General features: G+C 42.1%; 4 protein-coding genes across 6 annotated transcripts; 2 read left to right on the top strand and 2 right to left on the bottom strand.

The window, feature by feature from the left end:
* Positions 1-171: 171 nt before the first annotated feature.
* LOC138136424 (trophoblast glycoprotein) lies at positions 172-2,222 on the top strand. Of its 2 annotated transcripts, none has more exons than XM_069055615.1 (2): positions 172-331; positions 798-2,222. In XM_069055615.1, the coding sequence occupies exons 1-2, from the start codon at positions 250-252 to the stop codon at positions 1,961-1,963; spliced, it is 1,248 nt and encodes a 415-aa protein (XP_068911716.1). In that variant the 5' UTR covers positions 172-249; the 3' UTR covers positions 1,964-2,222. The 2 variants fall into 2 exon arrangements, with proteins under 2 accessions (XP_068911716.1, XP_068911717.1); XM_069055616.1 differs by lacking the exon at positions 172-331 and adding an exon at positions 359-562.
* A 166-nt stretch (positions 2,223-2,388) lies between these two features.
* On the bottom strand, positions 2,389-5,551 carry Scm (Polycomb protein Scm). The gene is made up of 4 exons (XM_069055614.1): positions 4,667-5,551; positions 3,455-4,210; positions 3,158-3,402; positions 2,389-3,109 (listed from the first exon to the last, which is right to left on the bottom strand). The coding sequence occupies exons 1-4, from the start codon at positions 5,340-5,342 to the stop codon at positions 2,975-2,977; spliced, it is 1,812 nt and encodes a 603-aa protein (XP_068911715.1). The 5' UTR covers positions 5,343-5,551; the 3' UTR covers positions 2,389-2,974.
* A 90-nt stretch (positions 5,552-5,641) lies between these two features.
* Positions 5,642-6,932, bottom strand: Non3 (Ribosome production factor 2-like protein Non3). Its single transcript, XM_069055618.1, has 3 exons — positions 6,807-6,932; positions 6,121-6,752; positions 5,642-6,063 (listed from the first exon to the last, which is right to left on the bottom strand). Exons 1-3 carry the CDS (start codon positions 6,827-6,829, stop codon positions 5,762-5,764), a joined length of 957 nt encoding a protein of 318 aa, XP_068911719.1. The 5' UTR covers positions 6,830-6,932; the 3' UTR covers positions 5,642-5,761.
* A 4,558-nt stretch (positions 6,933-11,490) lies between these two features.
* LOC138136815 (organic cation transporter protein-like) lies at positions 11,491-17,201 on the top strand. 2 transcript variants are annotated; one of them, XM_069056133.1, is made up of 4 exons: positions 11,491-11,634; positions 15,276-15,498; positions 15,547-15,851; positions 16,094-17,201. In XM_069056133.1, exons 1-4 carry the CDS (start codon positions 11,583-11,585, stop codon positions 17,038-17,040), a joined length of 1,527 nt encoding a protein of 508 aa, XP_068912234.1. In that variant the 5' UTR covers positions 11,491-11,582; the 3' UTR covers positions 17,041-17,201. The 2 variants fall into 2 exon arrangements, with proteins under 2 accessions (XP_068912234.1, XP_068912235.1); XM_069056134.1 differs by lacking the exon at positions 11,491-11,634 and adding an exon at positions 14,407-14,834.
* Positions 17,202-17,297: the final 96 nt, after the last annotated feature.

Raw genomic sequence — 17,297 nt, 5'->3', positions numbered from 1 at the left:
ACTTGACTCAGCCTCTTATATCACAGAATTTGACTGTAAGTTGGAAAAATGACATCACATAAATAATCTTTAGTAGTATGACGTTAGAAGCTGAGTTTAGTGTACTCAACTTACAAAGAAAAGTGTGACAATAGATTTTTTTTACCTCGAGCTCTGCAACCAACTTAACAACGTGTCACACCTGTTGCCCGGCTGCATCTCCTCCTTCTCCCACCTGTGTCGTCCCGCCTTAAGAATCCACCTTGCTTAATGCTTAAGTTGTCTCTCGTGAATAAACAACGACACAACTGTCAACAAACTATCCAACATCTTCACGATTCGTCAATAAAGGGTGAGTCAAACCGTTCCTTTGATAAGCACTAGACCCTAGACCCGGTTCAAAAACGCTGACCCCCCTTAATTGAACTCTAATTGCACGTTAACACCTTATTTGGAAATGATGTGACGTGCAGAGGCGGGTTTCCCCAAGCACGGGGGCCCCCCATGATGCAAAAACAAATCACAAGAAATCCAGTCGGTGATTTCAACGCTTCTGAACCAGGTGGTTTATCCCGATTTCAAGGTAAATATTATCACAAGTGTCGATTAATTAGGGTGGTGACGTTTGAGTGACATTCTTGACAAATTTGACAATTGGGCAATTACAAACTTGAAGAAAATAAAATATGGACGAGGGTAATTAGTAAATGAGATAAGTGGCCAACTAACCTTGACTCTTAATTAGTTTAATTGTTATTCAGAAAGTGGGGGTCACGTTTCACCCTTGATGCAATTTTCAATTGGATTTTTATATACAGGGTGGCACAAGTTGCGATTCGAGATGCTACAAAAGCGCCCCCTTTGTGTCATCTTTTTGTTGTTCGTGTTGGGCGAGGCGAACGTCTTCCAGTGTCGGTCCAAATTGCTGACAGGGTGCAACTGCGGGAAGATCTACTACCAATCGGAGACCCTCTTCACCGTGAACTGCACAAACCTGTCGTTCCGGGACACCGCGATGCTGCGGGAGCTCCCCGAAGAGACCCAGATGTTGGTTTTCACCGGCAACCACGTCGCGGTGCTCGAGATGAACGTGTTCGGCGACGACGCCTACTTGAGCGAGTTGAAAATCGTCGACATGAGCAACAACGGCATCAGAGAGATCAAGGGCAAAGCCTTCCACCACGTCCCGAGCGTCGAGAGACTGATTCTCAACCACAACAACATCTCGATCTCGAACGAGGACGACGGCAACTTCCACCACCCCAGGGTGTTCTCGAATTTTTACAACCTGAAAGAGCTGCACCTCACCAACGCCTTCGCCGACAACACCGACTCGGCGTTGGCCGACGACCTGCACGACATCTTCGTCAACAGCAACCTGACCAAGCTGTACAAACTCCACTTGGAGCAGAACGAGATCAAGTTCTTCAAAGACGCGAACGTCTTCTGCGACTTGCCCAACCTCCACGACGTACACTTGGGCGACAACAACATCCCGAGTCTCAACTTCAACGTCAAGTGTTTGAGGAAACTCAGATATCTGGATCTGGAGAGCAACAACATCACCAGATTCAGCGAAAAGGATTTGGAGGCGTTTGACAGTCTGACGGGGACAGATCGGGAGGAGAATCTCATCTTGGAGATCAAGGGAAATCCGTTCCGCTGCGACCAAGCCATCAAAGTCTTGTACAATTGGCTCCTGGAGACCAAAGTGGAGGTCCGCGACAAGGACCACCTGGAGTGCCATCAAGCCAAATACGGCACCAAGTACATAATGAACCTGAAGAATCTGGCGGCGGCGAAGCACGCCAAGATCTCGCAAGCGATCACCGTCCTCTTGGTGGTGCTGGTGGTGATTCTCATAACTCTTCTCGCCGCCTACATTTATCTCAAAAAGGACAAAGTGAAGAGCAGGTTCGGGCCAGTTCTCGACGTCCTCACCAGGAAGGTTCATTACACGACCATCGACTCTCAAGATGTGTGATCTCAATTTTGTGTTCGTGACTAATTTTTTGTAATGTGTTCCTAACAGTCGTTTTTCCCATATTTTGCTGCATTTATACGAATAACGCAACTAAGTTTAGGTATTTTGATATTTTATTGTTGGTGCTTATTTATACTATTTTGTTACGCCTGTGTAAACTGTACGACTGTACATAAATTCGCCCTAATTTAAGATAATTACATGTAAATATTTCTCCATTTTGTAAATAACTTGTCAACAAAAAAGTCATTTTATGAGACACCGTGTATATATTTCAAACGACCTTCACTGGATGGAAATTCCACAAAATGCAGAGTCGACGGGAAAAGATCCGACGAACAGAAATCGTCGTCCACATTTGACAATTGGAAAAATGCAAGCGCCACCTGGTGGCCGTGTCGGAACTAGATTTAAGCGAAGGTGGATTTGAGTTGTTTCATATCCTCTTTATTTAAATCACTGTTACAGAATTAAATTTAAACAATCTCATAACACTTAAAAAACTAATCGGTAAGAAGAAGAAATGCTTCCAAAAACAAATCAAAACAACAGTGTACCCATGCCAAACATTCACTGCGATAAAATGCTACATAAGAGCTAAGCTAAATGCGAGAAAATCCATTTTCTGAAAATGAACTCGTAAAATAAAGAGTTACGAGAAAAATGAAATACTTCTGTTGACGATATCGTTTATCTCTACGAATAGAAAAGCGTCTAGTCGGGCTTGAACAGTGGAAACGTCTTCGATTCGAGCCGTCGATGAAATCAAACTCTCAACAATAAAAAAAAATTGAAAAACTTTTTCGTCCTTATCCTGTACAGTTAACGTGAACTTAAAGTACAGTTGTATTGCCGACCAAATTTTTCATGAGACTTTGAACGTATCACAAACATTAGGAAAAATGTAAATTTCTAATAAAAAATATAAACTATTCGTTTCGGGGAGGTACATATATAACAACGACACATCTTTATGCATCCGATACAGAAAAATAGACTTTGTCATCTTCCTTAAAGAGAGTTGTACCTTCTGCCCTTAAGCCTCGAGACCAGATTGCATATTTTCAATGCGGGACCCAGTTTCAGGCCCATGTACTTCATCATCATGTCCGAATTGAGGAGAAGCAAAGCCTTGCCGTCGATCTCCTGCAAGCACGAGTGAGATTCGCTCGATCATTTCACCACCCGACTTACGTGTTTCCGGAACAGGTCGGCGTGCACTCCTAGACAAGAATCCGCCGATTCGATGAACTGGATCACCTCTTCGATCCCCCACTCCGGCGTGGGAATCTTGTTGAGACTAGCTAGGGGAGATTCGGAGTTGGAGGTGTCGCCGGGGGTCGTCGACGTCGCCGCCTCCTGCTCGGGCGGCGGCTTGCGCTTGGGCGGCGTCGGTTTGATGTCGCACGACGAACACTCCTTCTTCGCGCCGTCCAGACCTGCGGAAAATGACACAGTTATCATCGTCGTCGCTATTGTTGCGACACTTACAGAAGAGGTTGTGGCAGCAGCCCAGAGCCGACGCCAGCGCCGCGAACACGCTGTCCAAGTCCGCCGACTTCGTCAACTGCGGCAGCTTGATCGTGTACGTCGTCCCCAGGTGCGTGATCACCATCTCCTCGCCGCGCAACGCTCCGAGTCTCGCCAGGATGGTTTCCGACTTGTGCGACGCCGACAGGATCTTCCCCACGAGGCTCTTGGCGAGGGCCTTCGGCGTGGCCTCCTCGATCGCGGATGGCAGCTGCAACGAGTCGACGAGCGGGCCCCCGGCGCAACTCTTCTTCACGTGGACCGCGATCGGGGGCGGTGGCGGCGCCGAAGTGTCCGCTTCCGGCGACTCCGCGACCGTCGACGAGATCGGCACGGGGGCCATCAGCGCCGGCTTGATCTTGTAGCGGCTGTGGCCGGTGTTGTTCTTCTGGCCGGGGGGCTGCATCGGGTGGCCCGACTTGGCGCACCACCCCACCGGGAAGATGTCTCTGCTGTCGTATTTGCACCAGTAGTCGAAGGCGCCGCGCCAACCGTCGAACGTCACGTGGATCTGGTCGTTCTTTACCGCGCCGACGGTGGCGCAACATATCAGCTGGGGGTTCTTCTTGTCGACGGCCTCCAGCTTCTGGCCCACCTGGAAGAGGTTGCTCTTGGGGCCCGGCGGCTCCTTCTGGAAGATGTTGGCCGGCGCCATCAACGCCCCGTTCAAGGTCTTCGTCAGGAACATCGGCCACGAACTCGCGTTCATCCGGAAACCTGCAAAGGCCATCGCGGCTGTCTTTAAAAAAAAACTTTCAAATTTATTACCACCAGAGACCGGACTTATATGCGCTCAACGCGCGGACTTCTATGCAAAAAATTTCATATAATTTGACATCAGCGACCAAAAATAAATTAAAAAGCGGGACAAAAGGCACAAAACTGCACATTTTATATTCTATTGTCTCTATTTACTGTTAAAGATTGCTTAAAAAAATTCTTAGTCCAAAATATAAGTATTCGAATAAATCATTCAGCAGCTTTAATTTCGATCCAACGTCAGTTTCACGAGAAACTCTCCATCAATTATTCAGCGACCACTTAAAAATCAATATTTCACTGGAAACTATTTAATCAGGCATGAAAGATTGATATCTGTGGCCCATGAGGGATTTTGTGGCCATAATTGAGTGAATTTTGCTGGGCCACCCTGTGTATCAGGGGCGACCTCACCTAAGGGCGGCTGGAGCATGCCCCCGGACTGCTCGCAGTGTCCCACGGGGTTGATCTCCCTCGAGTCGACCAGCCTCCAGAAGTCGTTTTTGTTGTCGCTGCCGTCCAGCCGGAGCCTTAGCCGCGAGCCGAGCACCGTGATCACAGTGGCGATGCACGTCGACGTCACGTTCCTCGGGTCGAGCGCCTCGAGCTTCATGGAGACTTTGAATTCGTTGAGGGGTGGACTGAGGCCCTGCTTGAAGCAGTTGGCAGGGGCTGGCGCGCTGTTCGTCTCCTTGAGGTACTCGTCCCAGTCGAAGGGCTGGTAGGTCTCGTACTGGAAGGGGCCGGGGGAGGCGTCCAGCGGCGTCGTGGGGGCTATGGCGGCGACGCGGTTCTGCAAGTCGGCTTTTTTCTGGTACTTGTTCATGCAGTACGTGGAACAGAAGTCTTTCGAGGGGCTGTTGGCCCCGCGGATCACGTTGTCGCACTGGAGGCACGCCCCCTTGATGTAGGCCTTGCGGAATTCGGCCAGACAGGTCTCCGAGCAGAACTCCTTTTTGCCGTTGGTCGTCGGCAGGACGTACTTGAGGGGCAGTTTGTTCTCGTTGCACCACGTACACGACACGATCTTTTTCGGGGGCCGTCCGGGGCCCCGGACCTTGCCCGGATGGGGACTGTTGCCGCTCGACATCGTTATTCAAAATCCATCAGTTTACCTCCAAAATCAAACACATCGAGCGAGTGCTTATACCGGCACCGTTTTCACTAGTTTCTATCAATTCACATCCCGATCGCGTGTCAATTACATCGGGGTAGCTAAATCTGCACCATTCGTTCTGTCCAACCGCGGAAAATTGGTAATTATCTGGAAAAACACATTAATATGTCAACGTCGAAATGTCAACAACGCGTTACTGTTTGGATAAGGGCTGCCAACAGTGCCAACCGCATCCAAATTCCCCCAAACCCCAACTGTCAAACAACCAAATATTTGCTTTGTAAAAACTTTATTCTTATTAAATAAAACTTAAAACTATGTAAACCTAAATCGTTTTAACCTAAATTACAATATAACCATTTATACAACATAACAACAATTGCAACACGGCCTCAACCCAACTTCTGCTTTTTCATTTTATTATTTACATTATTATTCTCAGCGGTGGCGAGTTTGGCCGCCCTTTTCAGTTTTCTTTCGTCGACGGTCTTTTTCAGACCCTTCATTTTACGGGTCTGTATTCTGTTTATCTCTTGCTTGCCCACGTGGATGCGTCCGTGTGTCGTACCCAATTTATCTACACTAACATTCTTCTTCTTTGTCACCTTCAGTTCTCTAGGTTTGCGCAAGGCTTCTTTCATCAAGTCTTCAGTTGGAAGTTTGCTGCGTCGGAGCGACAAGTCTATTCTGGGACCTAAGATTTCCAAAAATGTCAAATAACGGCAAAGTCGAATTGACGATCGCGACTCACCCATTTCTTCCAGTTCCACCCGCGGCGCTCGACACCCTGATTTCTTCAACAAAACTTTGTAAGACCTGATCAGAATCTTTCCTTCCGGTGTAGCTGTAAAACTGATGGTGTGTTCGAGTCCCTGCAGCCTCACCGAGTCCACCTCTTCTCTGTGGAAAATATCAATAAATATGCTCTTCAAGTGCTTCAACACTTCAGTCTCTTCCCATGCTGGGCCATTAAACACCAGACTCGGCTTTGTTCCTAGTACTATTTTTGAACAGGCAAACGCTTTCATACCCTCTATATTCTCTACGTGCAACTCTACCATATCTAGCAAATTGTGATTGAACATCCTACCGATGACTAGATTATCTGGACGTTTTTTACTGTGCGAGGTCATCACGAACACCGGAGATTCATGTTTCTTGCAGAATGCCTCTACTGGGGTTACATTTTCGAATACGGTTATGTCATTTTTCTTGGTGAGCATTTGCGCATCCGGCTTTTTTAAGTCAAAGAGGTCTTTGGAGAGCCGCCGCAGCTTCTCCGAGGAGCGTCTACCTTGAAAAAAGAGAGCTTTTTTGGGACCTTCGATCACTTGCGGTTCCTTCTTCAGGAGAATCTTCTTGCCTTTACGTGTGGTTGCTTTACTGGAAATTAGTCACGGGTCAACCGGAAACGGTTAAATATGCACTTGTACTTACACCACACGTTGTATTACGACCATTTTCGCCGCTTTTCACACTATTTTCACGATATTTCGATTGTAAACTTGTCTACACGTGTTGAAATAAACTAACCTTCTCTCCACCAACACGACATAGCTGCCAACATAATCGCAACAAAACAACGAACTTGTAAATATTTTTTAAACATTTAACTCACCACATCTGATAAGAATTTCACAGAGATTGCAACAAACAAATACAATTTGCCATTCTAAACTCCTTTCAACCCCATTACGTGCAACAATCAGGTTTTAATTCATATTAAAACAACTGGTGTTAATGACTTTGGTTGGTATCAGTGATAGTGTTAAAGCGCAACATTTAAAGTAATCAACCTGTTCAAACAATCACAATATTTTAATATGGAAAAAGTTTGCAATAAAAAACGTGTGTCAGTGGCGTAACCACAAATTTTTTACTCCCCGCACGCGAGATCAATTTATCTGCTACTGTCCCCCCAATTTAGACTGAAGATCTTGCTTGCCCCTCTACGTTTTAAAATAAAATAAAAAACTTTAAGAATAGCAATAACATGCTTATTCTAAATATGTAAGCGTTATACATGTCGGAAGGAAGCGTTGATTTTAATATAACACATAATGCTGCCCTGAATGCAGCACCGATTTCCACCACGAGAAGATGGGACATTGACATTACACCTTAAAAACTCGCAGAAAAAAATTCATTATACATATTCATATACAGGGTGAGTCACGAGGTTTAGTTGATATTCAAATTTCATACAGAGTGATCAACAAGGACTGAAGCTGTTGGCAACAATGACAACATGATAAAAATTTCAGTGAAGTTGGTAGCATTACATTTTCAGTTGTCAATTTTGACGGGCAAATTCAAACTTCAAAATCAAGTGTCAGTTTTGTATCAATTTATTAATTAAAATGGTTTTTACACTAGAGCAAGACATTTTTATTGGTATGGCGTACTTTCGGACTGGAAATTTTGATGCTGCTAACGGTTGGCAGTATTCCACGGAGCACGGACGATGCATTTTACCAATTTCAACAAATGTTCCCCGAGCCAGTTGCGTTTAGACAGCATTGCACGAGGTTGGTGCAACGTTACCTGCAAACAGGTGATGTGAAAAAGGCAAAACCTACAAGTAGAACATCTACATTCACAGAAGATGTCGTCGAGAACGTTCGAGGTAGAATGGAACAAAGCCCTCGAAATGCGAAAACTTTCACTCCAAAAGGGTGTGATTCTTATTTAAAACACACGCATCCAAAGTTCTTTGTTGGGCACGTTTAATGCAGGGCCTAATAATTTTTACCATTAAAAATCCCGTCAATCCTTTTCCTTACTTTACAGGCTTGTCATATGGAAGTTGCCTAACCATTTTAAAGAAGAAATTAAAGTTCCACCCTTACAAATTTTCCGGATCCAATCCCTGCATCCCGCAGACTTTCAGCTTGAAAATAATAATGCGGGCACGGCCTGTCGCTTTTATGAATATCGAAACAGTGGGCCATTTAATTAAGTATGGCAAATTACTTTTTATACTGTTTTTGGTCGTTTTGTACGTATCGTGTTTTAAAACTACCAACCCAAGGCACTACCAACCCGTAACACCTAAATTTTTTGACATTCACAACTTGCAGCGGGTGCCAACACTGACGCACAAAAAATTTTCATACTTTGGGAATATTTTGCTGTCATTTGCTGCCAACAGCTTCAGTCCTTGTTGATCACGCTGTATTTTACAACTTCCAAATGACAATTTAAAAATATGTAGATTAAAATGTCAAAACAAAAGTAAAAAATGATGCCACTTTGAAGCGAGTGAAAACTATTTGGTTGTCACAAGAATATTAATGAGTAAATACGTACTCATCAAGTGAAAACATTATACTACAAAAACTATGTTCACTTTCGTAGAATAAAAAGGAACAAAAACAATGGCGCCGGGACACAAAAACCACGTTCACTTTCATCAAACAAAATCATACATAAATCAATCAATAATCACAGAATAGATAATAACAGTTTTCAACATTCTTTTGTTACATTATTTGGGCTTCATCATGAATTTGCCTTATATATACAGGGTTATTCACGAGTGATAATGAGCCCGACGGAATTGAAAATGCAACCAGCAATACATTTTCGAAAAAAGCTGGATATTTCAATAGCCAGCTTTTTTCGGAAATGTAGTGTGGGTTGCATTTTCAATTCGGTCGGGCTCATTATCACTCGTGAATTACCCTGTAGATCCTCCACGGTATCACATAAATTTTAATGAGTATCGCAGAAATAATAAAAAGAATAATAATCTGTTTCAAAATCAAAAATCCACCAACAGTGCATTCTACCTCGAAAATACAACCGACTTTTGTTTTTGGTGTGTCTGCAAATGTCAGAAAAAAGTGGGGTTATGAAAGAAAACTGTTGGACAGTCGTTTTGGTCGTAGTTCATCGTGTTTTTTATTCTCATTTTATTATTTCACTCAAAAAGTATGATATGGTAGCTAAAACCTTTTTGTACATAATAATTATTTTGTGTTTCGTAAATAAACTCAACGGTTCAATGTCAAATTTTGGCGGGAGATTGAGCCATCCCAAAAAAATTAAACTTTTTCTAGGGATTTCTTTTTTTCTCCCAACATAATTCAACAGGTGGTGGATTTTTGATTTTGAAACAGATTATACTTACATTTTGAAAGATTTGTTATTTACAACAAAGATAAATAAGACTTATAATAAGGTTCCGCGTACACCAATTGTTTCATGTGGCCCCATACGAAAAAATCGCAAGGATTTAAATCAGGTGAACGAGGAGGCCATGGTATTCTTTCGTGTTTTCATCACTCTAAATATGTGTATTGCTGCTGTCATGTACACCTTCACGCGTAAACCCAGCTTCGTCAGTTGTCATCAAGGTCTTAACAAATGCATTATCTTCATTGTGCTACCGAAGGAACCATTCACAAAAATTTACTCGCAGGGGGAAGATCTTCGGGTTTTAATTTAACGCGCTGCTCGTGTGATATTGGGAATAAATCTTGTTTGCGTAAAATAGGTCATATCATTGGTTGTTACAAATTTTTTGAATGGCAAGCCACCTTGTACTTATCCCTGGAGTTGCTGCAACAGATTCTTCAGCTTCCAGTCTTCGGTCATTTTGTGTAGGACCCATGTCCGTTGTGCGGAAGGCATCGTCGTCACGAGGATACTGCAGTAATACCGGTGACAAACGCGCATCCGAATAAAGAGTCCGTAGGACGAGTAATTTTTTCTGGCAGTTTTTTTGAGTTTAATTGCAGGCAACAAAATCGAATTACAAATGTCAAGTTTGCTTCTACCCAAAAAAAAGCTTGAGTGTAATTCGGTAAGACAATTTAATGAATACGGAAAAGTACAATGATGCAGACCTACTAGAATCAGACGCTTGCAAAAGTTAGGTTCCGTTTTGTCACTGGAAAAGTTAGGGCAAACTTTTTTCGCTGTCATAGTGACAAAAACACCGCTGCTTATGGGATTTTTAGTGTATGAATTAAATTGTCAATGGTACAGTTAATTTTACCACTTATTCTGGGATATTGTGGGACAATTACAGGAAATGTCAATAAACTTTGCTGAAATCGAAAAGTTGTTTTCTAAGTTAACAACAGCACGTAGTTGACGTTTCTTTGACATTTCAGCGAAAAATCTGCTTACTAGGCGGCGCGTTTAGCAATAAAGTTGGTAAATTACCCATTCTTACAAATGTAAAATGTTGCTTTTGTTTATTTTATAAATTTTCTCCATTATCAGATAATAATAATAAAATTCGTGAGGTATGATTTAGTATGAAGTAGCGTTTGAGACCACAAATTGTCTACGCTCATGCGTTGGACGCTTATTTGCATGGAATTCCGCTACAACATGACCGCATTTGCAACGCGCAGTGCTTGAAATAGCCCAAAAAGCTTTTGAATAATATTCCCAGACCACAATTATTGGCTACCCCACCATTCAATTTTCCGTATTTCGTTCTCCATACTCCGTGTCCGGAGCAGTCGTAATCGGTACTTCACAGAGAATCGGTTGCTAAGTTTATAAATTGTCACAATTAAATAATGTCAGAATGACATGTCCGCTAAAGTGTCAACATCAACATGTTAGGTTAAGGCACATGTTATTCAAGTTGTCACTCGCCATCATCTTAATTAAGTTTTAGTTTGTTAAATAAAACAACAAAACAAATGGGGGTTTTGAAAAGAACCTTGTTTATTATAACGCGTGAACTTATGTTAAAAAAAACAGGAAAAATGGTATAATAAGATAATAATAACAACAGAAACAACATAGCTAAAAGGAATCACGAAACGAAAAATAAATACAATCAGAGCAAGTGCTCAAAGTGGCCCCCTTCATTTGCAAGCATGCAATTGTCTTTTGATGAGGATTTCTCCTTTTTTCTCTGGGGCGCGAGTTCTGGGACACCGTGTATTTGAGTTGTATTTGGGACATTTTAACCAACAAAGAGCAATTTCAATCACAAAATTGCGCTCACGCGAAGTGTCTTTTCTAGGTTCCATACATTTACGTCATTTGTTCATTTGCCACCGTCTTACGCAAAGAAAAACAAATAAAATAAAAATAAATGCGAATCCAACAATTGTGTAAAATGTAAGCTCCAATAATCTTTTAAGACAAGCATATTTATTTGTCTTATCTCTTCATCCTCCATTTTTAGGTTCTGCATCACACCTTTAGTGTGTTTAAAGCAATTCTTTGAGGCAGAACGTTTCAATGGCGAATTTTGTCGAAAAAGAAACAGAAGAAACAACCAAATTTATTAAAGGTATTTACATTTTCGGTTTTATACGAACATTATAAACGGGAACGAATGTCTTTTTTTGTTTTCCTGTTTGATTCATTACGTCTTAATTTATTTTTTTGTTTGACACTGTAAGAATTTGAGAATTTTCTCCAATGTGAACGGATTTTGATAAATGTCACAACTTGTCAAAACGAAACGTCAAGCTAATTTTAAAGGTTTTAAGCGATTTGGAGCCTTTAAGGGGCTCGTCGAACAAAAAAACGTTGTATTCAACTCGTTCGTGTGTAAATTGGGCCTTTTTTGGCACTCGTGGGCCTCGTTTCACTCGCGTTTTAAAGGCCCACGAGTGCCAAAAAAAGGCCCAATTTACACACAAACTCGTCAAATAAACTACTATTTTTTAACGTCCGTCAAAAAAAGTGCAAGTTTTTCCATTCGTTTGCGTTCATAAAATATGTGATTTTTGAATCGGTCAAGAAGCGTTAAAATAAGTGCCATAGAGGTTCATTTTTGCACGCATTTTGTGTTAAAAAAAGTGCCGTAGCGTGTCATTTTTTAACGCAATTATAAAATTTTTCATTCATAATTAGTAGTTTTTTTAACGAGTTCGTGTGTAAATTGGGATTTTTTTGGCATGAGTGGGTCAATTTAAAACGCAAGTAAAAGGAAGAGAAAATTTTCAAATTTTTATTGTCGAAATAGCTATTTATGCAACGAGTTGCAAAATGAGCGTCTTTTTTGCACTAGACATGACAATTGGACCACGAGTGTCAATGAGTGGTCTAACATGTCGTGTGCAAAAAAAAATAGCCATTTTGCTACGAGTTTCATACAAGATTTTTTCTAATTTAGTTACGAAAAGCACACATTCTGATTAAAATCCTGTTTAAATCTGCTATTGAAATAATTTTCTGGGATAATACTATGTACTAATATCACTAATGTCACTTTTTAACACTAGTGATAATATAGTGTCACTTTTTTTCACAAGTTATTAAATCAAGCACATTTGACAACTAAAATGACATATCACAATGGTTGCTTTTAGTAACTGAATTAGAAAAAAATTGTTATCTAAACTTACGGGCGCCAAAAAAATGTTGTATGCAACTCGTTAGTAAAGTACCTACCTATTCTTTTTTTACTCGGCGGATTTGCGCACTCGCTTCGCTCGAGCGGCAAATTTTCCTTCTCGTAAAAAAAGTATAACTTTACTCACTTGTTGCATAAATAACTAATTCTTTGGATTTTGGCTAGAGGTGTGCAATAAAATATTACTTTTTTTTTTAATAATATATTCATATCTCTGATAAATCTGATATAATAAAAAATAATGATATAATACAGTACAATCGCTGGCCCAAAAAAAAAAAACTCGTAAAGCCAAAATTTTAGTATTGAATCGAAGTCTACAACATGGAATGTCATTGTCAGTGTCAAATTTGAGCGATTTTAACATTGGAGTCGGTCCTATCAAACCTATCCATGCATAACCTTTATTAAAAAAACGATGTTTATACAACTCAAATTTTTAATTTTTGGATGAGTTGTTCTGTCATCTGTGTACAAGTTTTTTTCTCAAATCGAGAAATACATAAGTGGTCCTATGTTTTACGTAATAACCAATTGGGTTCACATCACGTGCTGTACACTCAGCTCAAATTGTAAAGTTCCAAAGTTGTATTAATGCATCATCAAAACAATTAAAAATTAAGTTACGATATTGATGACAGCTAAGGGCAACTCTCACCACCAGACTTTCCCTCGAAATATCTTTTTAAATTAAACAAGCGTACAAATACAGGAGTGGAAACATTTGCACGAAAATAACCTAAATATATAGGCTTTTCATTTAAACAAGATACATACAACCTACAGTTGTAATGGAAATTTTCAATTTCAATTTCAAGTTGTTTGTTGTTGACTTTAAAAGCGAGGTGAAGTCTTAGAAAACGACAATAAATTTAATTCATTATCATTCTTTACATGGAAACAATAAATCGTCTTTTATTCTTGTGCGAGAACAAATGTCTTCCATTAATCAATCAAATGAATACTTATACCTACTTAGTACATACAGGGTGTTTCAGAAATAAGTGCGTTAATTTTAACTGGTAATAGAACTCATCAAAAGGAACAACTTTTCTCTCTGCCATTTTGGCGAAAAACGTTGCGTAATGGCTTAAAAAACTAGGAAAGATTTTCCTAAAACCGTTCATACAATCTCCAAAACCAAGCTACCTAAAAAAAAACAGATTCTTACGAAGTGGATTTTTTGCTATACGGGTAGATTTATTTGAATTTCGATTTCGGCGTTAAAACACGTTTTCTGGATGAAAATGGATGTTTTTTTCATATTAGCGCTGATCTCAATTAGCCATTGCAGTATTTAGTGGCGTAGGGCTATTTTAGTGAAAAATCTCTCCAATTTTATTTTGGAATTAAACATCGTTTTTCGGCAAAATGGTAGATAGAAAAGTTGTTCCTCTTGACGAGTTCTATTACCAATTAAAATTAACCCACGTATTTCAGAAACACCCTGTATACAGAATGTCCACATCACACTACCGAACTGCTGTGAGCACAACTGTCAAATTTTCCTTCGTTCGTTTTAAAATGATGAAATTGACTATTTTTTTCCACAATTCCTTAATGTCGGTCTTTCATTAAAAGTAAATTAGTTTGTACAAAACTACTTATTTTAGTAGTTTGTTATTTACGCACAATAAACACAGACCGAATAAATAAAACACAATTTATCTATTTTCAAACACGCTGTATCAACAATTCCCTTGACTGCACAAACTCTCGGACAGGTGACATAACACGACACTAACAAGAATTCCTGTCACATCCAGAGCGATCAAATCGCAAAATTGATTTGTTATTCTTGTGCTAAATGAACGGATTCTTCGAAAGACGCTTCCACGAGCGAACTCCACTCACCTCTTCGAGACTACGATCACTTGTAAGTCGCTTTTCAACAAACACACCAGTCTAAATTTATAAACGCTGTATTTTATTCGCAATTAGTTTAATGCTCGCGACCTCGTCTGACATCACAACGTAAAGAATAGAGGCATAAGGTGGTAGAGTCGCGCTACATATAATGAGCTCTTAGGCCGCGAAGACCATTCGGGTGTGAGAGTGCCTGAATGTTGCAGCTCTTGGGAAAAATTACTGAAAGGAATCTTGGCCCAAATTCTGCAAGGATTAGAGAAGTAAGTGATTGTTTTTGATGATTTAAAGTGGTGCTGGGTGTTTGTGACCTGAGTGTTGGATTGTTTCGCGAGCAGAAAGGATTAGCATTTGAAAAATCGAAATAGGGGCAAGTGCAGAATGTCCAAAGAGCGACAAGGTCACTACTGTCAACGTAGGGTGAAACAATTTTTGTGACCACTGCCTACTACAGAAAATTGTAATTTCTGTGGACAACTTCATGAATTTAGAAGAAGTAGAAGAATCTCTGACATACACAAGATGGTCTCGAATTTCATATGTTACTCGTATATCATTATAATGATTATTATTAATGGTCATAATGACCATAATGATGTAATAAGTTTATGACTTCCTAGACAGGAACTTTTAATTTTGTCAAGTTGGTACTTGTCGTGATGCTACTTGATTCCGGCAAAATCTTACCGCTTCCGCACTTTCAGTGATTCCCCCGAAAGATGTCCCCACTATCGACATCATCCAAAAAACAACTGGCGATCTGGGCCGATGGCACATCGCCATGTGCATCATAATCTGCTTGGTGAAGTTTCCAGTGGCGTGGTTGCAACTCAGCATAGTATTCCTGGCCCCCCCGACCACCTTCACGTGCGTGGACAACTCGACAGACCAGTGTTCCCAAAACTGTACCGCTCACGAGTTCGACAGGTAAAACACAACACCAGATTTCATCCCTATTGAAATCGCCTGGTTCAGGTCTACGTTCACCGAGACCATCATCACTGAGTGGGACCTCGTCTGCGACAGAGCCTACTTAGCAAACCTGGCCCAGACCGTCACCATGTTGGGCATCCTCTTCGGCAACTGTCTCTTCGGATACTTGTCGGACAAGTTCGGCCGAAGAAATCCCCTGATCTGCGCCGTGGTCCTCCAAGTGATTTGCGGCATCGGAGCGGCGTTGTCGCCATGGTTCGTCTTGTTCCTGGTGATGCGGCTGGTGGCGGCGCTCGCCACTGGGGGCAGCATGGTCATGAGTTTCGTTCTAGTCATGGAGATTATAGGTCAGTGTACCTGAGGCATCTCATCATTATTCCTACACTCTTTTGGATCAAAACGCTGCAAATTTGACATTTGACAACTCACACTTGTCACTTTGCAGTTTTTCACGGTAGTTGGCTGTGATTTACAGATTTGTCGTTGTAAATTTGACATTTGACAGTTCACACCTGTCACTTTTTGTTTGCTTCAAAATTTTTCCTTGGCGGGTACAGATACAGTGTGTTCAAAAAATGTTTGTTTGTAGGACTCAAGTGGCGCACCATGTTCGGCATCCTCTACCAGATCCCGTTCAATCTGGGCCACGGCACTCTGCCGCTCTTCGCGTACTTCTTGCGGGACTGGCGCCACTTCCACCTCGCCATCACCGTCCCCGTGGTGCTACTCTTTTCGTACTACTGGATCCTGCCGGAGTCGCCGCGTTGGCTCCTCACGGTCGGTCGCAAAGAACAAGCCATCAGGGTACTGGAGAAGGCGGCTCGTCACAACAGACAGCCCAGCGCGACGGTCCGCGACGACGTCGACCTGCACATGCAGAAGAGGCCCCAGAACCAGGAGAGCGGCAACGCCCTCGACCTCGTCCGCACGCCCATCATGCGCACCTACACCGTCTGCATCGGCTACAACTGGTTCGTCTGCGGGCTGTGCTTCTTCGGGGGGGCCCAGTACATAGGCCAGTTGGGGGGCGACATCTTCATCAACGTCGCCCTCTCCGCCGTCATCCAGATCCCCAGTTCGTTCTTCGCGATCTGGGCGCTGAAAAGCTGGGGGCGCAAGCGCACTCTGGTGTTCAGCAACCTGGTCGCCGGCGGGTCGTGTCTCTTGATTGGGGTGGTTCCGCCGGAGGCGGCGTGGATCAGATCGGCGCTAAGCTGTGCCGATATGTTCGCACTGGCTATTTGCTTCGTCACGTGTTACATTTTTTCGGGGGAGTTGTTTCCGACAGTGGTGAGAAATGTGGGCGTGGGGACGGCGTCGATGTTTGCGAGGTTGGGGTCGATGGCGGCGCCCTTCGTTGCGGGGTTGGTGCTCGTGGAGGCGTGGCTTCCACCCATCATTTTCGGGGTCGTGCCGCTGATTGGTGCGGTGCTGTGTTTCCTGTTACCGGAAACTCTAGACTGCAAGTTGCCCGACACTGTGGAAGAAGCTGAGAGTATCGCTCTGAAGAAACCCGAAACTGAAGAGAAGAAATAAGAAGAGGAACGGGGCAAAACCTAACACGTTTCAGCTACTCTTTCATTAAAGAGATATTTAGAAAATTGTACGCCATGTTTTGTTACGAAACTCGAACAATAATTGAATTTTTTTGTAAAATATATCAAAACTGAAAAGAAATGAAATGCCTTTTTCTCTCAGATTATACAACATATTTGTTTTGTAATAGAATCCCTGAAGAATATCGTTAAAGCACGTTCAACAAGAAGTACACATCACGTGGGGTCCACCATTAC

The sequence above is a fragment of the Tenebrio molitor genome, chromosome 8 (assembly GCF_963966145.1).
Source record: "Tenebrio molitor chromosome 8, icTenMoli1.1, whole genome shotgun sequence".
NCBI classification, from domain to species: Eukaryota; Metazoa; Arthropoda; class Insecta; order Coleoptera; family Tenebrionidae; genus Tenebrio; species Tenebrio molitor.
Note: the sequence above shows the minus strand (reverse complement) of the source record. Positions and strands in the feature narration are given on the sequence as shown.

Coding starts and splice junctions, on each gene's coding strand:
- LOC138136424 (XM_069055615.1), top strand. CDS start 250: ATGCTTAAGTTGTCTCTCGTGAATAAACAACGACACAACTGTCAACAA. Junction 332..797: donor TCACGATTCGTCAATAAAGG/GTGAGTCAAACC, acceptor TTTTATATACAG/GGTGGCACAAGTTGCGATTC.
- Scm (XM_069055614.1), bottom strand. CDS start 5,342: ATGTCGAGCGGCAACAGTCCCCATCCGGGCAAGGTCCGGGGCCCCGGA. Junction 4,211..4,666: donor CATGCTCCAGCCGCCCTTAG/GTGAGGTCGCCC, acceptor TGGCCTTTGCAG/GTTTCCGGATGAACGCGAGT. Junction 3,403..3,454: donor CTGCTGCCACAACCTCTTCT/GTAAGTGTCGCA, acceptor CATTTTCCGCAG/GTCTGGACGGCGCGAAGAAG.
- Non3 (XM_069055618.1), bottom strand. CDS start 6,829: ATGGTCGTAATACAACGTGTGGT. Junction 6,753..6,806: donor GTCGTAATACAACGTGTGGT/GTAAGTACAAGT, acceptor ACTAATTTCCAG/TAAAGCAACCACACGTAAAG. Junction 6,064..6,120: donor GGTGGAACTGGAAGAAATGG/GTGAGTCGCGAT, acceptor TGGAAATCTTAG/GTCCCAGAATAGACTTGTCG.
- LOC138136815 (XM_069056133.1), top strand. CDS start 11,583: ATGGCGAATTTTGTCGAAAAAGAAACAGAAGAAACAACCAAATTTATT. Junction 11,635..15,275: donor AACAACCAAATTTATTAAAG/GTATTTACATTT, acceptor CCGCACTTTCAG/TGATTCCCCCGAAAGATGTC. Junction 15,852..16,093: donor TCTAGTCATGGAGATTATAG/GTCAGTGTACCT, acceptor GTTTGTTTGTAG/GACTCAAGTGGCGCACCATG.